This window comes from Dermacentor variabilis, chromosome 4 (genome assembly GCF_050947875.1).
Source record: "Dermacentor variabilis isolate Ectoservices chromosome 4, ASM5094787v1, whole genome shotgun sequence".
Taxonomy (NCBI): domain Eukaryota; kingdom Metazoa; phylum Arthropoda; class Arachnida; order Ixodida; family Ixodidae; genus Dermacentor; species Dermacentor variabilis.
Genome location: NC_134571.1, coordinates 56,970,927 through 56,992,892, shown reverse-complemented (window position 1 = coordinate 56,992,892; position 21,966 = coordinate 56,970,927). Strand labels below are relative to the sequence as shown.

The window sequence follows — 21,966 nt, the reverse complement described above, 5'->3', positions numbered from 1 at the left end:
GAGCGTTTCAGGACATCTATAACCTTAACGATGCCGTGTGGCCTAAAATCAATGCCTTCCATCTGCTCAAGCTTTGGAAGTTCAGTAGTAGATCATTTTGTGAACATTGAACAAAATACAAGGTTCAAGTCATCAGGTACAACTAATTCAGAAATGGCTGAGCCAGAGTGAATTATCACAAAGTGAAATGGAGCTGTTATTATCAGGTTTTATTGTTTTCCAAGAGCGCCGCGGGTTAAAGTGTAAGATCTATGGAACAGTAGTACAAAAGAAATCCCGTTTTATGTCTGCTTTTAATGAGTTGTATTGTTTAGCAGATTCCTTCTATATTTCTTTTTCGAGGCCGAAAGAGAACTTAAAGATTTGGCTAAGCGAAATATTGTTGTTTTTATTATTGTTGAAGCTCTTTAAAGTACTGTTGAACCAGGGAGAACGTAATCTTTCATTTATCGTCATAGTCGGAATTCACATACTTATTAAATGCAGCATTTCTGTTTCGAAAAGCGCCCAGTTACTCTCTGTCGAGCGCTGCTGATACGTAAGGGCAAGTCGCTCGTGATAAACTGAAAATTTCACAATTCCTAGTGAAATAATAGACGTTGTCGCGTAACGTTAGTAATTTTTTTGATATTACGAGTACATGCGGTGGAGAATGTCGATGAAAATTTATTGGATTGCCTGTTAGATTTAGAACATTGGTTAAGCTTGTTGCGGAAAGCCGCCGGAGCTTTATTACTTTCATTTTGGATTCCCCGATCAGCCCACATCTTGATGCAGAATATGGGGTGCGTTGCACGTGTGTGGATCCAACGCAAGTGGTGCTGATCCTTGCAGAGTAACGTGTACATTTAGCTTCCCCAGAGTGCTTTCGTTTAAGGTACCTAAATCCCTGTGCGGTCTAACTGTCGAATGTCGTTCTGCTTTAGAACTGCATGCCAAGAAAAAAAAAAAAGAAAAAGTTCACTGAGGCACGAAGCGAGGCTGCACTAATTTAGCACTTCCTGACGCCGTCTGCCTCCTGTTTCCAGCCATCAGCAGACCTTTATGAATCCGGCACAGGCTCGAAGCACAAAGGAATCCTTCTGACTTCAAAGTAGATGCACGGAAGACTATCACAATTCTCGCTGACACAAATGGTGATAGACAAACCACTGCCGAATCGAAATGAGAAAGCCCGCAAGGCTACGGATGTCGTTACCCCTTCCTCACAAGAACGACGACACCAATTCGCTCCGATTCCTCCGAGGTTGCTCTCCCGGATGCGCATGCGTGAATCCTGCAGCTCGCAGTTTGCATTACTAGTCGTCAGCTTTTATTCCGCTTTCCTCGGCGATAAAGACCGGCTGCTCTTCAGCATACCCAATATCGGCCACGACCACGGCGTTGACAGTCTCGAGTTTCGCAACTAGCGCCCTGCGGTCACGTTGTACGCCCGTAACGCAGCGCGACGACTACCGCGCGTGCCCGACCCCCTCGTGTGCACCCGTGGCAATCTTCCGGTTGGGGGCTTCCGTGCATTTGCATTTGCGCGAAAAAGCATCCTCGCGGCTCTCACCGCTCCGGAGCACAGCTGTTTCCATACGCAATACGCACTAAATCCGTCTTTCTTTCTTTTTCCTTGCTTCCTCCCGTTTCTATAGCGATCATGAAACTTGCCTCGAACACAAGCAGCTGCAAGAACAGCAAAATAAAAGCATTCACAGGCTAACGTAGCACCAGAAGTGCGTAGAAACCGTCCTCCTACGCTCTCCACGCTTGTTTTTTTTTTGGTGACAGCACGTTCAGCACGGCTTTGATCCCGCCATTGCCTGCGGCACTAGCCGGTTCGTATGTAAGCCGTAGTGGCGTGGCTGAAATGCAGAGGCAGTCTGGAAGACAAACGTACAAAGTTTGCAAAGAAATAAAAATGAAAGCAGTGGCAATGCCAGCATAAAGTTTAGAACGCGTGAACACACACACACCCAAGCTAGCAAGCAAGCAAGCCTGAAAGCAAGAAAGCACGCACGCACGCTCACACGCACGCACGTGTGGACAGAAGAACGTGCTCTCTCCGCCTATTCCGAAACAAGCGCAGAGACCTGACGTCTTGTCCAAGTTTAAGACGTAAGCTGTCCGTAAATACGATATCATTACTGCGGTGGCGTCTCCTTCTATTTGCGCCCGAGGAAGCACCGAAGGCTGTGCAAACGGAGACAACCCGTCCTCCAGCCTGAGTTACGCCCAAGTTGGGTCGATCCTTTAAAACATAGGCCAGAAGGAAGCATGAAGTTGGTGGAGCAGGATCAATAAGAAACAGGAAACATTGAATTGAGCGCAAAACTGGGGTTCAACATTCATGCCTTTTATTCTTTTTTTTTTCAGTAGTCGTCCTTTCTGTATGCTGTCGTTCTGAATTTACCCATGTTTCTCTATTATTCAATTTCTTTTTTTTTTCTGCATTACGGTGCTCTGAGAGTGGTTCAATTCTTCGTTCACATTTCGCGTTGAAAATAACCAGCGTTGTGATACCCTAATTAGATTGACGTTTCTGTTGCTTGTATGCCTAGAAGTTTCGCATTGCAATCCTTGTAAAAACAGGCAACGTAGGAAAACAAAAACGAACCAACCAATTTTGGATATAATTAATGGCGATGTGAACGAGCCCCAGCAACAACTTCGTCACATGGGGTGCCAGCGTTATTCAAGCACATGCGTGAAACTTCTGTTCACAGACGTAAATGCTTTCCTACGTTCCTGAACACGTAACAATAATTGGATATTTGCGTACCGTTTTTACCTACACACCGGAACCAATCATATGACTCAAAATAGGAACGAAATAATTTGAACGCTTATTATACACTTCAGGTGATTCAGAGAGAGCTCAACCGCTTCTGTAATTGAGCTACATTGTCAGAAGTACGTTTGGGCAGTGGTAGTAACTTGGGGCGACTAAATAATTGCAAAGTTACGTCTGCCATTGAACTCAGTAATTGCTAGAAAGGCGGCATGCCTTGCCTCCACGGAACACTGGGAGAAAACGTAGGGGCTAAACTGGAGAAATGGCATCGCAGCAAACTTTCGTCACACATTTTATATATGGTTGTTTCCTTATCACATTGTTGAACAATGTAACAGCGCAAGTGGCCCTGAGCGCTGTGCATTTTCGCACTTGGGGCAGATTTTGGCGCCCTATAAAGCCATTCGCTACCTTTCTTTTCCAATCTCCTTCCACACAACCGCCTTGTATAAATTGCATGTCGGTATTTCTTTCCTTTATTATTTTAGGCCCAGCTTGGTCATGAATGACAGGGTTAAAGGCAGATATTCTCTGCCTGACAGTGACCCTATCACCCGTACTCAATCTAAATCACTAATGACCGTTGCTTTAATTTCATATAGTTTCCTCATAGTACCACATACTGTCTGGTAGTTCTTTCTCCCAGCCCTCTACTCCAGTATCCATCAACTGACCACCGTTCACGTGTCAGCAGCCCAAGCTATAGGCAGCCATACTGCAGCCAGCGGCAATTTCCTTCCTTTCTCTTTTCCTTATGAAATGAAAATAAACCAACTACATACGTTGGTCTATCTCGGTAAACGCGAGGGAACGTCTATATCAAGTATTATACCAAGAAAAAGTATATTTATGACTACTAATACATGGCGCCAGAGAATCATTTGACCGACGTTTTGTACCAAAAAGAACACCAAAGCTTCGCAATACCATGAGAAGAATGACAAAACGAGAGAGAAAGAAAAGCACAGAGAAGTTATCACTGTGGGCTAGCACCACGGCGGGTTTCAGTGACATCGCGCTACCGAAATCCGACGGCGTCGGCTGGCAAAGTCGGCCCTTTTCACGGCCGCTGATATGTATTCGGTCAGGATGTACTCTTGGGGCGACAGCTTAAATTGATCGCGGTTGCGACGAAGCGGCAGCGCCGAGCCCACGTCTCCTGCAGCCATCGCTGTCAAGGCAGGCGGGCGGCGCCGTCGGAATGCTCGAGTTGGCCCAGGGAGGGGGGGGGGGAGGGGAAAGAGGCGGACGGTCCATCTTCGAGACCCCATCCCCGTGCGCTAAAAGACACGCCGCGATGGCCGAGCCGGCGGCGCTAGGCTCATATTGCATCCCGAATTCCTGATCTCGGCTCGGGACAACATGGACGATGGAACGACATCCAGGATAGGCAGGGAAGACAAAAAAAAAATAAGAGAGGCGCATTGCAAGAGAAGAGAGCCATGATTTAGATGCGCATAAAACTGGCAGACTTATAACTACGTCTACACACACGCGCGCGCGTGCGCTCTCACACACGAGGCGAAGTAAACAGAAAGAATGACAGAAACGGTAAAGAAGAGAAAGGGGTTGGACGGTGGTGAGGCAAGAGCTTGCCGTCAGTCCAAACCGTTGCCAATCGATATTGTTCTTCGCTGGCTGCACACTGGCACCAGCAACAGCAGCCCAAGAGGGGGACCAAGTCACCGGGTGCGCCGATATTGACTTTCGTATTATCGTACGGCCGCGCCCGTCGTGCCAGCGAGCTGCGCTGTATGTCCGAAGGGCTTGCGGGGATAGAGGCGGCGGGGGGCGGAGACGGGCCGCTTAGGCATCTGCCAGCGCGCCGCGCGAAATGTGCACGCACGCACACACACACAGACACGCACACACACACACACACACACACTTACACACACATACACGCACGTGCGCACGGCACGTCTTCGGGCCACGCCGTCCCACTTTGGAAGTCGCAGCACGTCCTGACCAGGAGCGCCCGTGTGCTCCCCCGCCCTTTCTTGTTCCCGCCTTCTTTCCTCCCTATTCCTTCCTACAGGTTCTTGTTCTTTGCTCTTGTTGTTATTTCCATGGTATTATCGGCTTCCTTCTTTTGTATTTGTGCCCGTTTTACCGTTCTTCTATTTGCGCATGCAGTCCTTCTCCAGGGTGAGTGGCATCCTGCGTAAACCTTCCTGCCGACATCGGTACTGCCAGCAGCGTGTTCTTCGCGTACGAACACGATTATAAGTCTAGCAGCCGCGTAGCTAGAACTAGGGTTCTTTATACGAGACTTCAAGATCAAGCAGCTTTCGTCTTTCCTCAAGGCTTTCGTGACATGTGTAGCAGAATATAGGCAGAAATTGCGTGAAATAAGGCAATGAACGACACGTAAAAAAGGAATGAAGGACGTCGTACGCATAACCTGAAATAAACAGGTAAATTCTGTGTGCAATAATCCAATAAGTTCTTCCCCTGTCGTCAAGGGTGACTTGCGGGAAAGATGCAACCTGAGCAGTTCTTTCTTTCCTCTTGGTTCAGCTGTCTGATCTTTTTTTTATTCGAGTCGCCGCGGCCTGTTTAAGCATAACTATCTTTATTTATATATCATTCTTGTTTCATTTCACTCCTTCTGTTGTCTTACTTACATCTCCTCGACCTCCAGTCGTAGCCTGAGGGCATCGTGGGGGCGCGCTGAGCTGATTCAGCTTTTTTTTTTTCGTCTCTCTCTGGTGAACCTTTCAAACGGCTGATGTGGCTTATTATTCCGAGTCACTCGGTACGCGTAGCCTTTCTGGTCTTCCCCGCGTCCATCATGGCGAGAAATCGCTAAGGACACGCCGACGACGCCATGATGGATCGGCTGATGTGGTCTTTTGCGCCGTCGCTACAAATAATGCGTGAAGATTCCTTTCGACAACGCCCTCTGCAACTCAACATCGTTCCATCTAAAGCCACGTCTTCATTCTCTCACATTTTGAGTATTCCCTATCGCAGACGTTGTGCCCGCAGTTGTATTCGTCTTGTCGTCTTTCTGCTTTAGCTTTCAAAGTTGTTTTTAGCTTTTAAATGCCCATGACAGAATTGTCAAAAAATATAAGAAAAAGGAAAAGAAACTAAGCAAGATATTTCAGCACAAACGAGGTGCCGTGCTTCGTACTAAAAGCTAGAATTTTCTCACCGAACTAATGGCAAAGTCATTTGTGCTGAGCGTTCACAAAAGTAAGTCGGGCAGATGTGCTTCGAATATTGCTTTATATGCATTGATGTGCATTGGTATATTATGAGGAGTCACTTCCGTGAAGCAGAGGAAGCAGTTGATCAGCCGAGCGTTTGCTCATGTCTCGCATCCACCATCTTTTTTCCCCTCTATTCTGTAGAATATTGTGATAATGAGGGAGGCGACCACCAGCCGGTGTGCTACCGCGGTGCTGCCATGTTCTCTCACTTTCCTCCCGACTTGAGTGCGAGGAGCATGCTTATGATCAACTTCGTCGTCGTCAACCTGGCAGGGATGGCCCACCATGCAGTCTTCGTACCTCTGCCACTGGTGCAACGCATGTTGCACTTATAAATGCGCAACTACTCCTCACGTTGTGTCTCTATTCTAGGGACTTCGAGGTATTATGAATAAACTTTGAGTCACCTTCATGTTATCTGATAAGGCTGCATTGTGTTTTACTAGTCCGATTGCACGATACTTTGTTCGTAGTTGTCGCGTCTCCTATGACGATCTTAAGTAAAGTTTGTAGATAAATGTGCAAGTGCGTCAGTTACCTGGGTATATTGCGTTCATACCAGCATTTCCTCTATTTGGTCATTTTTTGGGCTTTTCCATTGAAAAATTTGAACGGAAGGCCCAAAGTCACTACAGTTTAACCGGCTAGTTTTGTTGCGTTCTGTGTAGCTCATTATTGCTTAGGAATACCTGCGGTGCTTAGCATTACAAATGCCCGAAGAGTGTCTTCCGTGCACGTGTTATAAAATGTGTGTTTATGCTTGCACCCAACACTAAAAGCTGTGCGATCCGTGCGTTGTTTCCCAAGTGTATGTGAGCATGTTTGAAGAGGCGATGCCACGCTTGTCTGCTGTGCTGCGAATTGTGTGCGTTCGAATTGGGAAGTGGACTACGTGAATGGCATTCTAACGCGTGATACCGAATACACCTTTCTTTATATGAAATGAACGTGTTCAAATTGCGATTAAGCTGCGCGCGAACCCATTCGAAAGCATGATGTTACTTGTAGTTTTCTGCACTACGAACTTTACGTACCTGTTGGAGTAGAGCATGAAGTTATGCGCTTAAGCCATCTGAAATGCTTTGCCTCTTTTATCTACTCTGCTACGAAACGTGCAGATTGTTACAGAAAAAAAGGTTGAAGGACGCTTAAGCTTCACCTTTAAGAGTGGAACGCATTCAGAAATCCCTGACTGCTTCTCACGCTTCCCGTCAACTGCAGCTTATGTAACCGTAATGTTCACCGTGAAACGCTGGCGGCGAACGCTATGCACGAACGCGAGCTTTCTGGTAAAAAAAACGCGGTTTCTTCGTGGACCACGATGCGGAGGAGGTGAGTCACCTCCATTTTAAAGTGTTTCAAGGAACCGGGAACGCCGCTTTATGGCCTTTGAGATTTTCGAAAGGGGTTTGTATTGTGGGTTTCCGCGTAACAGAATTATGCCTTCTCGTATGTTGAAATTACAATCCGGCGCTATCATGTCTGTAGGTTGAGCGTAAGATGCGCTTTACGATTTTTTTGTTATATTTTGCCTTGAGAAATTCAATTTATTAACATCCTTGCGCTACGTATGCGTGTTTTGAAATTATTTTGGCGAAACGATGGGGGACGCTAGACGGCGACGCCGGATTTTCTGCGACGCGGGCCCGTAACGCTATTGCGTCAAAGAATGCAGCATATCCAACGAATTCGAACCTATATGTAGCGAAGCTTTTTGTGAGTGCATGAAGAGCCGGAACACGAGTTTCTGTTTAATGAAATTCCGCACAGAGCGAGACGGAAGGCTTTATTCAGGCATTGTAGAGAGGCTGATGCAATACCGCCGCCACTTCCGCGGATTCGCGAACGCGAGCTTTCTTATTCTACTTTTTTTTTAACATGCACCGTATGTTAGCCCTCATCTGCTGCGGGTGCCAGGGCGAAATTGAGCTTGCAGGCTTACCGCTCGCCAAGTGGTGGAGGTCGCGTACCATGAGTTTTGGAGACGCGACGCAGTTGAAGTGGTGAAGCGAGCGGCAGCACACGATGGCCGCGAGTTCTCGCAGTCATCGAGTGAGATCTGTTGACGTTCGTCGGTGCGCACGTGGCAAAATGCCTGTTTAGTTAGTAAGGGAATGTTTACTGCAATTTGTACGGCCTAAACTACGAACCTTACTTCATGTAATTGTGCACCGATTTGCTGTCGCTATCAATGTACTGCCTTTAGGAGGCAAAACTGCAAATTTAATAATGTAACCTTCGCCAACTCAGCACGTATAAAGTAAGGACCGCTACGCATGCCCCCCCCCTCCACACACACGCACACGCACACGCACGCACACACACACACACACACACACACACGCACACGCACACACACACACACACACACACACACACACACACACACACACACACACACACACACACACACACACACACACACACACACACACACACACACGACACGCACACGCACACGCACACACACAAATAGTTTAACAAAAGAAGCTTCTGCATTGTAAGGTGATGTTAAATCTTTATAGCAAATACACTTTCCCGCGCACCGAAACCGAAGATACATCACACTAACTTATTTTGTGTACTTTCCAAAACAGGAACACAAATCAAAGAGTTGAAAAATATCGTCCTTTATTAATTAAGACAAATCTCAATGATCCGCGCCCATTATGCAGTGAAAGTTTCGTGCATGCTTGCGCGCGCGTCACTATTTAGCAAATAAAGCTGCGTACGATTCCAATAGTGCGACCTGCTTGACGTTTCGATCGCTTATTTTGTTTGTATATTATAAGCCAAACGTTTTTACGCATGGGAAGCGCTTCAGTGGACACGGCATTGAACTCGACTCACAATGGATTAAGCTATTGAAAGCATCAGCAACGTGAGCAAATATGAACATTTTGTTTAGCTTTAGCTCTCGCAGTTCTAGCGATACACACGTGTGTGACTGAGCAAACGAGATGACATCAGCAATAAATAATTGCCCTTGGGTAGGACATTACAAGCTAAGAAAAAAAGGAAGAAAGAAGACAATGAGCAGAAGACTAATGCGTATAGACCGGTCGTAAATAACCCTCATTGATTGCATCGATTTGCCGCGTAAAGAAAGGAGCCTACCGGTATGATAAACGACCCGGCGCATAATACATCAGTGCCTTGCAAAAGCGTGCATGATTGAAGGTTGCTGCGTGCCAAAAACTATGAGGGAGTATGAGTTCATGGGAGTAGGATGAGTAGGCTTTGTGAACAGGAGGCAGCAGAAGTTCGCTAGGTGGACGCCACTACCTGTAAGAAAGGGACTTGCTGGCCAGTTTCATCATGCTGTCAAGATGACTACGAATAAGAGAAGATAACTTCTGCTAGTGCTGCAGTATACTTGGAGCTAGACTAAGCGGAAAACATCAGCCAAGTTGACAGAGAGGTCCCAGGGGCTCCCGTTATAGTGTGCTTAGGCGCAGTGGCTCTCAACTGCAATAAAGCTTGCGCTCTGTCTATAAGAATCGAGAACACTCACATCGGTTTGGAATTCAGATTACGCCATGATATGTGACAAACAGCGGTGATATACCGGCAACTGAAAAACAAAAAATATGTCTTTCGCGTCAGTAGTGTTGCGTAGTGCAGATTGCGGTAAATGTGTATTCAGTGAATTAACTAAATACTGCGACTGCTGGCAATGCGATGCATTCGTAGTATTGGAAGGTCTCTAGCTAGTGGTTATACATACATATATATATATATATATATATATATATATATATATATAGTAACCACTATTTTGAGAAGTTTCGGAGACCGAGACTTGCCGTACAGGCTGACGAAGTGCTTGCGATTTTGGATTTTGTGAACGACTTGAAAAGTACAATTTCGGACACACACCTATATACCAAACCCAGTGTTAGCGAGTTAAACACCTAATAATTGAGCCATCCACGGGCATGCAAAGTGAACTGCAGGGCTATCATGCGGCGCGTAATTGTATTTGCACCGCACACACTTACGCGTAAACTGCGTTTGTATGCATCAATATCTCTGCAAATATTCTCGGATTCCCCTTACATTCGTAATTTGTAGTCCGTAGTACTTTATTTCATACAGACTGTCGTAAAATTGCAGTTCCGCTGCATACGTTGTGGGCAACTTAGCATAGATTGCCTTCGAACTAGTTAGGAATAGGCGACACTTGCCAATGGAAACCGCGGCAGTTTGTCGTGGTGGTTAGCAGCACAGCGTAGTTACTGGTGTCGCGTATTATTTGAATTACAGAAGGTTGGGCTAGTTGATAGGGCTTCATGTAGCAAATCATTTGCCTTGAACTTGCGGCTGCAAGTGCACATAGTCTCCTCTGAGAGAAACCGTCTAATTATAGTAGCACGTTATATCTCAATCTTTTATTATGCGTTATTAAAAAAAAATCAAGGAGCAAGTATACTATTAATTGGACACATATGCTGGCCTTTGTGGCAAATTCGAAAGCTGTGAGTACTTGCATGCAAATAAGAAATGTTTTCCACTTTAGTGGAGCATTCAATGTTCGTGATCAAATAATTTCAGAGTGCTTCGCTTATTTGACGTGATGGGTTCGCCAGGAGAGAGAGAAAAAAAATTTTGTGAAGGAAAGCAGAGAGATGGGCCTCAGCTAGCGTGCCATTATATCAAATGAACTACGGCGCATATCTTTTTATTTATAGGAACAGCCATATTAGAAAGCTCACAGAAGACAGACATTCCATTATTCCGATTTTCTTGCGCTCTTCATGTATCCACTTTCGTTTTTTGTTAGTATTGCGAAGATATTGGTCGAAAAACGTAACTCGAACGGCGCCCAGTTGGCCTGTAAACTAAACGCGTGAATGTGCCACGTAATTACGGTCTGGTCTTTCCCAGCGGTAGGCCCGTTGGCAGGAGCCTCGTTGTGTACGCTGTCATGTCTTTTCGAGGCAAAACGTCCTACCAATGTCTTGGGGCCTCCGCATATCTGTAGAGCGACAAATGAGGCCCGGAAGAAATGCATTCAAAAACCCCTGACTGCTGATTGCTGGAGAAGATGCAACTTGATACCAATTAAGTCAATTTAGTTAACTCTGATTGTTACCGGCACCAAGTCGGCATATTCTACCCAAGAAGAGAAGGAACATTGCAGGTAAAACATGCAGAAGAAGCTTCTATCGGTGTGTGCGTATTTTTGCCACGTTTCTATCATCCTTATCTGTGACCATTGCATATTTCATATTTCTCATATTTCATCTTTTCTACTAATATTCTAAGCTGCGACCCTCGGCATATCGGGCTTCATCGGAACCTCGCATGCATCTTCAGCGCATTGTGACTAAGCGTGCAGGACTTAAGGCAGCCTGTTCTCGGTATTAATGTGTTATTTATAAGACGCTTAAAATCGCGCACTAGATCAGGACCTCAATTACTTCTTCCAGATCTCTTCGTGCTTAATTTTTTCTCGGCTTGTAGGTGCTTGTTCTTATGATAGTTGACTTATTTCTTTTCCAGAGTTACGTGAAAAGGAATATGTGTCCTCAAACACACTATACAATGTGGCTAAAAGTCCATTCTTTATTTTATTGTTTTATTGAAAGAAACATTCTGTTTTTTCACAAGAAGATTGCGGTGTTCAGATTAGCATCAAACGAGAATTTGCTTCGCATAATGTAAAACCAGAAGTGTCGCAAAAGGTCTTTACAACGATAGCTGCGCTTTTAAAAAAAAAGAAAATGTTGGTATAACAAAGGTGGAAATCACCACGAATGTCTTTGTATACTTGTGAAGCTGGCTGGATTGGCTACTCTGAGGTGCATACCACGACTTCCCTTTTTAAACACATCACCGATTTGTTTATGCGGAACGCGTACCAAGCCTACAATTGGGGCCCTTTCAATACAGTCTTCCAAAAGGGCATTGCGATGGGGGCAAACATCGCACTGAGAGCAGAATGTGCCCTAGATGAAGAAACTGCGTTCTCTAATGTTTGTTCCTTTATATGAATGTCTTTTGGCACAAGGAGCAGCCTCTGCACGTAGGCAATAAAACGACAAGTGGAAACGTACGGATTGCACACTTGGCGCCGATCCAAAAAGGCAGACGCCCGTGCGAGACGGCTAGTAGGGAACAAAAAATGGCGATAGAATAAAAGAGTAGCGACGCAGAAGCGGCCGCGCAATAACAAGCAACGTGTCTCATTCGAAGCCCGGAGACGTGGCGCAGTTCGCGATAGACGTGCCATGTTCACTGCCGGCATTGTTACGTTCATTCCGAGTCAACCCCCGCCCCCTTTTCCTTTTTCCGGCTTCTCGCTATGGCTGCGCTGCGCGTTATTTCTTTCTAATGGTATCATCGTATTGCCCCTTTTTTCTCTTCTATTTCAATCGCAAGATCATTACCCTTTTGTTATGGCACGCGTTATCAGACAATTCGGGTGGCTTCTAACTTTCGTTTGACTCCAAGTCGGAATGAGAAAACGAGGGAAAGAGAAAAGAACACGCGCACACTAGGGAAGCAAATGGAAGATGGTTGAAGGAGAGAAAGAGAGAGAAATCGAAAAAGGAATCACGAGATGAACGAGAAGAAACTACCTAATGACACTTTAAAGAACCGAACAAATGAAATAACCGCAGGGACACTTCGGGGGAGGCGATATCGCGCCCTGATAGAATCGGTGGCTTCGGTCACAACGCGTTCGCTCGCTGCGATGGCGGTGGCATTTAAATGGACTGCCCCGAGTGTTGGGCCATTAACGACGACGCGACCATCGTGTACTGCGCTTTAGCAGGGCGCGAGAGAAAGGGCGACCGTTGCCGAACACTTTCGGTTCGAATGGTTCGTCTAATGCAGGCGCAGTGAACGCGGGGGAGCGAGAAAAGAAGAAAAGAAAGCCCGTGGCCCTCTTTTACACCAATGCGGAAATTTCGTTCCGCTGTCAAGCGTCGTGATCGTAACGGCACTTTAGCTGATGCCTCGCCTGATAATACGTATTTAACGTTAAATTTTCACCGCGAACTATGCAGAGAAGTTTGTGACTCACGTATTTTTTTTGGCGCAATGGGAAAACGCACAACCTATGCTATGGGCCCACTGAAACAGGGTTGTCTTTCCTCTCTTCCGCTTCAGTGCCGCGTTAAGTTCCTTCAGTGAGCGTTTTCTACAAGGGAACCTTTCTTAGCCTACCCTCCCAAATTTCACTTCGCTGCTGCTGGGTCGGTCGCTATCTCGTGTATCTCTCTCACCTATATATGTGATGTGATCAGGAGTAGTCTCCACGCCGAAATTATCAATATTAGCAATATGGACAGCTTCCTTCGTTTTTTCTTGTTTCTTCGTATGTGGGTAGCCAGCGCAATATACATGCTCACCAAACGTGCGTTTAATACCAATGCACACTGAAACCCAAGAAAATCAGACTCGGGTAGGCTCACAGGGACTCGCGCACTCTGACTCACCGAATCGCGAATCCTTTCAGCGTCGTACCCTCGACGAAATGTCTTCGGACTTATGCGTTCCCGGGTAGGTGAGTTACCCAAGTTGTGAGGGTGTGTGTAGCCTGGCATAATATAAACGCGGTCGTTGTAGGACACCTTCTGTGCTATGCAGATCGAGGTTATCGGTTCTTGACTTGGCCGTATTAGAGCCAGATTCATCGTTGATGCAAATGGCTACAGAACCACAGAGAGATGAAATATTTTGAGCAAAAGTCCCACTGACAGCACCCTCCAACGACTTGATCGGTCGAAGTTAGCACGATACAATTTCGTATCATGACATTATAAGCACGGCTTTGAATGCATTGACAAGGGAAGAAACTCAGTGCATAAAAAAGAAGAAAAAGTGTATAGAACCACTAGAACGCAATTCCTTTTGGTGCGTAAAAGGACTTGGCTATTTAGCTTCGGTAGTAGCTATAATAGGATTACGATGTCTTATGTAAAAGGCGTATGTAGAGTTTACTCGGAGAGCGCTTCAAGTTTCCCCAATTGCGATAGAGTGTCTGTATTGCCAAGTTAAAAAGTTAACTAGCGTATTTTTGCTCATGAGTTGTATAACTAAGAGTGCCGCGCCTCGCTAGATATCCTACGACGCAGCAGCTGTTGTCCAGAAGCAATAACTGAACTACCTAGTCTCCTTCATCTCAAGCATTTTCGGACACCTCTGCTGAAACGCAGCGGTATATGCATACACCGTACATATATCGTAATAATTGGAAGGTAAGCACACAGACTTAAATCACTGTAGAAACTGACAAAGGGAATAAAAACTGCGCGAAGGACAGCACCAAAGCAGAAACGACAGGACGACAGGACGACTTTGGTCTTGTCCTTCGCGTTGTTTTTATTCCCTCCGCCATCAACCAACGAGCCCAATTCAGCACACTCCTGCAGAAACTGAAACGTCTACGTGGTGCGCGAAAGGGTTTTGTAAGTTAAATAGCGCTGTAAATAAAGAAAAAAGGCATAAGCACATGTAGATAACACTGTTCAGCGTGTTCTGCGAAATATGTGAACATCCGGCGGCGTGGTAAAAAAAAAAAGAAAAAGAAAAAGAAAAACATCGCTTTCAAGGCATTTCGCTCACGTGGCAGGAATCTGGACTGGAGACGCTAATGGCAATGACGGCGGTAGCAGGTTGATTGACGGAACGCCGACGCCATTTGAGACTCGGTTCCATTTGCGTATTCGTTTCAGTGAAGACGCGTTTCCCAACTCTCTACTTCCCACGAACTCTTTCGAAACCGGTCAAACAAAAACGGCTGAAAACTGCTACAGGAACTTAGGGAAAAGTCTGTTGGCAAGATGACGTAATTACCGAAAAGACAAATGTGCTCCGAGTACCATTTTAGCGGGCCAAGCGACCCAACAGTCACCCCACTCACTTCAGAGAGGTAATCGTCTACCTTTGTGGTGTAGTCATTCAAGAAAGAGTTCGAGGATAATTTAATATAATGCTGAAGAAAAGAAAAGCGCCATGTTCGCTTCCCCAAGAAGGTTATATATTTCGATTAGCTCACGTTTGAACAAATTCTCATAGTCCGAAAGTGTACGGTGCCACATTAGCCCATAGGAAATCTAGTTTTATAACTTTGTTTAACTGTGCGAGAACTAGTGCACAAATAGCTGCTACATTTCACGTAATCGAGTGATGATCGAAATTGAATTTGATAAGTGCCGCTTCACACACCATCGCCGCAGGTCAGCGGCGATGGCATGGTCAGCGGCGATGGCATGGTCAGCGGCGATGGCATGGTCAGCGGCGATGGCATGGTGCCGATCATAACGTCGTGTTGGGCTAAAGTAAAAGCAAAACAAAAACAAACAAAATAAGAAAAATAAGAAGAGGGTGTCGTGCTTTGGAGTCCTTGCAGTATTTTGCAAGAGATCTCACACGATTGATGGACATCTCTAAAATTAAACGCCGATTACATTGCACTTTACATGGTGCGCCATATTCACGCTCGGGCGCTGTTGGTTTGCCCTGGTCAACCCTGGTGCGAGTCGACGGCGGTACTTTTCGGATATCTTCGAGACCACTTAATGAATATCGTAGCCTCCGCCATTATGGACGCTGCAAGCTCCCTGATACCGGAGCTCATGTCGCAACCAAGACTGCAGAGTAAATGCTAAGCGCCAACATGGAACATGCGATCCTGGAATGCGAGCTACCATCCTCTTGCCGCGAACTTTATTTTAGGAAGCAGTTTCTTCTCTTCTACACTGGCTATCATCCTTGCACAGGTACGCGGCCTGACCCTCAGTGCCTTTGTGGTGCCTTACAGAACCCCTGCTCTTGCTATTTCTGGAACATGAAGAAAGAGAAAAAAACAGAGCCTGCTCGTTATCGCCAGCTGTGCAAACACGCATAAGACGTCAGGTATTCTGTATTTCGCAACGTTTCTAGATCCCAGTGGCGGTGCTGTTGAGCAACTGACTTCCCTTCCGCTCGTACTCTTATACCCCCACCCGCCGTGGTTGCTTAGTGGCTATGGTGTTGGGTTGCTAAGCACGAAGTCGCGGGACCTAATCCCGGTTTCGGTGCCCGCATGCATTTCAATGGGGGCGAAATGCTTTAGGTGCACATTAGGTGCACGTTAAAGAACCCCAGTGGTAGAAATTATTCCGGAGTCCCCCACTACGACGTGCCTCATTATCATACGCTGCTTTTGGCACGTAAAACCACATAATCTAATGCAATCTAATCTAATCTTTTACACCCCCTTTGAGTTTTTGCATGTTGAGCTCTCGCATGCTTCAAGCATGACTATTTGCTAGCAAAGCACCAGAGAAAAGGTGAAAGAAGAAGGAGGAGACGACCACTTGGTCCGGGGGGCGGGGGGGCGGAGGGTTCGCTCTCTTAGCCCGCTTAGCTGGTATTCCTTTTTGCGGTTCCCATGCAATTTAAGCGACCTATAAACGCGTCGCGTTTAGTTTTTTCTCTTATCCTTTTCTTGGAGCTGGAATGCGAAAACACTCGTGTGTAGAGCGCATTGCGCCCGTTACATAAGGCCAGCTGCGTAAAAACACGTTAGGTGGGAGGGGTCGGGGATTCCTTTCCGCGGCCTCTGTCATAACCCGCGTGTCGCTTCAGGACGTTAAACCTTATTATTCAATTAACAAGAACCACAACAAAGGAGGTAATCGCATGCTAATATACAACGAAATACGCGTGTTCTGGAAGAATGTAATGTATTTACTTCGCGAACACGAAACCGCAAAGACAGCAGAAACCTGGTCCTGCGCTGTGCTTGGCAGATAGGAATAGAAAATCAAAACTAACTATACCAATACCAACGGACCATAATATGACTTCTCGTCGCTCAGCACAAATCAGAACAAGTAGAAGGCAAGGGCGAATATTTTCGACAGGAAGAACAATGACAGAACTATCGAGTTAAGATGCTCGGTGTTCTTTCTATAGGCGTGCAACCGTGTGCACTTCGCCGTTATAAGGCGTGTGGCTGGAGTCGTTCGGCGTTCACTCTGGTAATGGTGGTTGTGAGGATAAAGAGAAATCGACAAGCTCGCGGTGTTCGATGCGCCAGGTGAAGGATAGAAAATTCGCCGCCGGATAAGGGCTATGAAAAAGAACGAAAGGAAGGCTTCAGCGAAATGAATGCTTGTGAGCGCTATTTCGACATTCTAGCGGCACGCTGTCTGCAACAGTTTGCCACCCAAAACGGTAAAAAAGAAAGAATAAAAACGGAAAGAAAGCTTGCTCAGTCACCCAACAGTGCTCCGCGTCCAATCACCGCGTTTCGCTAGCCCGACGTGTCGCATCATCCGTCTAAGTCACTCTCCATCAGATCCCAACAGGCGAGCACACGACGCCGAGCGTCAAAACAAGCCCAGTGAGAAGTAGTGTAGTAGGCAGGCAAAAAAAAAAAAAAAGACACTCAAGCCAGGACGGAGGGATGAAACAAAGACAGGAGGTAGACGGCAGGGTCTGTTGCTTCCGACCTGTGAGCACAATCCAAAAACAAGTTCGCCCACGCTGTTCTAAGCCGAGCACTGGAGCGGCGTGTCCGACGCTTGCAAAAGACCCATCTCGCGCGCCAGTCAGGTAGCCAATCAGAAGAAAGCAAAGCTATACCGCTTCCTGGAAACACAAACGGTAACCGGAACAATGCGTCTATGGGATAAGCGCTGGATAAAAATAATAATAATAATAAAGGTTATACGGGGATACGAAGCGGGCTGGCGGTGGATGGGAAAGGGCAGTACGGCGATTGGGGTAGGGGGGAAAAGAATTACCGGAAGCTTGAAGCCCGGGAAAAATGTGGAGGGAATGGGGTGAAAGGCGGGAGGGGAGGAGGAAAGGGGGGTCTACCGACTGCCTCCATCTTTTTCCGCTCCACGGCATGCTTTCCTAATCACCGATGCCGTGTGGCCTGCCGAGGAAGCCGGCGCGCAAATCGATAACAGGGGCGCACTGCAGCCTGCAGCAGCCTCCGCCATCCCCTTGGCCGCTGCCAGAAAATTCACCCAGGCGGCGCTGCATGTCTCCAGCCACCAGCATGGCAGCAGCCGGCTTCGAAAGCGCGTGATGTCTACCGCGCTGCGGATGACGACTAGAATGGAGGAGCACGCGTAAGGCCCCCGGCCTGCATCACTTTCTTCCCCATTTTCCCTTAAATTCTCCCCCTGCTCCCCCTCTGTCTTCTCTCTTCCTGTCACCGCTCACTCCTCCTGGACAACGCAAAGCACCCCCTCCCCCTTTCTCTCGCCGCTCTCACATCCTACCAACACACTCCCAATCTCTCGGTACCCCGAGCACCATCATCCTGATATCGCGGAATTCACTCAAACTATTGTTTCGACGGGACAAGGATGGGGAAAGGAAAAAGGTTGTTTTCCCGGAAGCGAATGCGTTTTCAGTATGTAAACGACATCCGCGTTTGCAGAACGGCTAAAAACGCTTCGCGAGAGCGGTGCTTCCGAGCGTAAGTAGCAGCGCGTTTACGAGAGGCCAAGATTTGCGCCGCAGCACCAAACGTGGCGGCTTGCGGCGCGGGTCTGCAGAACGCGCTGGCCCCGTATGCAGTCCCGCATTATCTGAGTGGAAGGCCTTTCGGAGATCGCGGAAAGCAAGGAACGACGTCGTTAAGAACGTGCGCTCGGAAGTGGCTGAGACGTGTATCGAAACACTCAAATCGCGGGGCGTCAGAAGGCGCGCACTTGCCGACTCGCTCGCTGAATTCTAGACTGCGGTTCGCGCGAGATGAACTGCGCCCGCGAAAGAACTGCCGAACCATGCTGGAAGCCTTGGCGTTTCAAAGTGCGGTTATTTTGTTGGCGAACGTTTTAGTTGTCTAGTAGCGCACGACGAAACGTTACGCTCTACCGGCGCCACTCGCTGAATTATGCACTCATTAGAGTTGGAAAAAGTTTGTCGGGATTTCTGGTCGAAAGAATTTCTTCCGCGATAGCGGATAGACAGAAGATAATCGCACGGAATCTGACAATATAGTGCAGTTGAACGTGAAGCTGGGTAGATGTAGTAGTTGCATACAGCGTCTGAAATGCCGTCAAGACCCCGTGGAGCATTCGTTCGGCATACTGTGGTATAAACGATTGAGATGTGTCGCGCCATTGATGACAACTGGCTCCAAATGCTGTTGCCACCTGTGCAGGCAACTTTTTAACCAAGTACGAAACAATTTTCCTCCACCGCCATTTCAATGCATAATTATCAAGTGTAAAACATTGTCAACAAAAACTACTTTATCTTATTTCGCATGCAATCTTAAGATTTATTAGAAACGATTTCACTAGGCATTTCGATGGCAAGTCATCCCATCAGATGCAGTTTTATGGTATCTGGTTTCATGAAGTGAGTCGCTTCTGTAGTCGGCCTGGCGATGAGTGTGGCGTCTGGTAAATGAAATACGAAACTGAAAATACAATTTTACATTTGGTACGTACCTCTCTCTTGCACGCACAAGAAACGATGCCGTTGTCAGACTTTGCCACGAATTGCTCACTATTCTACAGAGAATACATGCGTATGGCCCCTGACTTGCTTTCTTCGAACGACGAGATTGCGGCCACGTGCATGATATATTAGCCGCACGCTGAAAATACGCCACCCGAGTGGGACTGAAAACAAGGTTTGTATCCGCGGCTGACGTACATTTATTCCGCTGTGAAGCTAATCGCACCATTTAAACGTTCCGCACAAATTGGTATCACGAGCTGTGACATCGCCTGCGAAATCTCCCACGCAGCGCACTGTTCAATGCCTGAGATCTCATCGGCCGAAGCCTAAGTTTATGACTCGTCGCTCTCAATGCACGTCACCGCTATGCTACAGGTCAAATGGGCGAGCAGAACTGTGGTGACTGTCGGCGCCACTAATATAGTGCTGACTTTTAGAAACGAAGGATTGCAATTACGCCATCGAATGTCGAAGATATGCAGTTTGCTACGAACATGCAGATGCTTGCGGGGTGTGCTTCTTTCTCTTAATTTTCGGCGAGCAGGAGAAGTAGACTGGAAGTGGCTGGGGCGTTTGTTTAAGATTTATATGCGTTATTCACTATAGCCCGGGTGTTAGAGCCTCTATAGCACGCCTGATTATACTAACAGGCACATACTGAGGCGACAGCTCCTGCACCTTTCGCATTCCTCAAAGTTGTGTTTCAAAGAGAGTTTAAATATTTTATGGTTAGCTAAGTTGCCAGTTGCCATTTGAGGCGCTGTAGACTTACCTAGTCTTGCGCTTTCTCCTGTATATTTAACAGATCGAACTAAGATTCTTTCGAGGGAAATATGTGCTTTTAGTGGTTAGATTAAAATGTTCTTTTAGCTAGCGTAACGAGAACCGCCACCCGCACGACCCGCAGTAATGACGTCAAAAGCGAGCGATACTCACCGCCATAATTTGGCCTCACCCTCTTGTCGTACCCACGTGTAAAGAAGGCATTCAGAATCTGCGTGATGTTTTGTCCACGTTGCGTTTGTCTGCAAAGACAGAAGAAAAAGAAAGAAGGCACAAACGTCAGCGGGCCCGTCAACGGAACCACAATCAACGCCAGTCACAAATTCGACCATGGAAGCCACAGAGGCAATTCTAGAAAACTATAGAAAACTGGAAAGATTGTGATTTAGATGCGAAGCACATGGCAGAAAATCACAAAACTTTAACGCAATACAGCGATCACTGAATGGGGAGAAAACTAAATGAAGTTTTACACGAAACCTATGAACAAACTTAACGTTGTTTGCATTCATCGCTGACTTGGCTTGTTGGCTTTTCACACCTCGACGATAGCAAGCAGAAAACGTCATCAAAATTTCGCAGCTGCCTAAGGCCTGCTTGTTTCCAGACAGCCTTCAAGGGATCTCGATCGAAGTGATTTTACAATGACCCTATGTGCGCCCAATTATCTTGCGGGGGCTTGGAAATTACATGAATATTATAATGATTGCGTCTGGTTCTTCCACTACAAGGTCGAACACTACAGCTTAGTCCCCCCTTTCCCCTCCTCTCCCTTCATCGGACTTAAATAGGTCTTATAAGGCCTATGTCGAACGAGCTGACTACAAGCAGAGAGCTAAGAACCTCCCAAAGATTTTTTTTTAGTCCTCGGAGTTGTTACTGCTAATTATTTTTTTCTAAACGAATAAATCTCAGAGAATTCTTTATTTATTAGGGACATTTGTAAGTATCCTAAAAACACTTTGCGTATCAAAAATCCAAACTTTTTTGTATACCGCGCGCTCTTTTGCGCTATATTTCTGTTCTTTTGCACGCCTGGTCGATGGCGTGTCTTAACTTTGAGATGCCTATTTCTGAACTCCCTAATTTCTCCCCTATATATATATATATAAGTTTTTATCTCGAAACACGGAGAAGCTCAGTGTTTGGTGTGTTTTTCGTTCACGTGTACAACTGATGTGATGGAGAGTAGTACCCGCCCGCGCCGCAATTATGAATATTTGGAAAATGTAGGCTTTTCTTCCTTTTCCTCTTTTTTTTTTGTTCACACGTGTATTATCGGTGCCTTCGGTGCTATATTTCCACGCAAAGCATCACGCAACGACACCACGCTAGGCAAGCTAATTACTTCTCTTACGGCATCGCTCATGCGATAAGGAGGTGGCCTTCGTGAGTAAACAAGATAATTATTTTCCGCCGTCACCCACACTGGAACTGCGGACACATAAGCGAGACCGTGTGTACAAAAAAGAAAAAAAAAGAGCAAGAAAGAAAATTGGCGGAAATCGGAGCTGCGTATTTTGCCGGTCGGCACACGTGCGTGAAATTTATCGATAGTACTTCTTACTTTTTATTTATTTATCTTTTTGTTACAGCTTGCAACCGAGCTGGCGCCTTTTGTGCCCGCTTTCCAATTTCCGAGCACCTGCCTGCGACTCGCAATTTACTTCGCCACCGATGTGCAGCTCTCTCTACCTCGGCTAATATTCGCTGACAGGGGCTCCGCATTTTGTGTGTGCTCGTCCAACTATTGAC

The 21,966-nt window shown here is 46.6% G+C and overlaps 1 protein-coding gene across 5 annotated transcripts in view; it reads right to left on the bottom strand.

Annotated features, from left to right (window-relative positions):
- LOC142579192 (gamma-aminobutyric acid receptor subunit beta-like) overlaps positions 1-21,966 on the bottom strand; it is a 227,596-nt gene that overhangs the window by 167,888 nt on the left and 37,742 nt on the right. For all 5 annotated transcript variants that reach the window (XM_075689165.1, XM_075689167.1, XM_075689166.1 and 2 more), the window contains exon 2: positions 20,365-20,453. In XM_075689165.1, the coding sequence (XP_075545280.1) occupies positions 20,365-20,453 (89 nt within the window). The remainder of the gene's footprint in view (positions 1-20,364; positions 20,454-21,966) is intronic.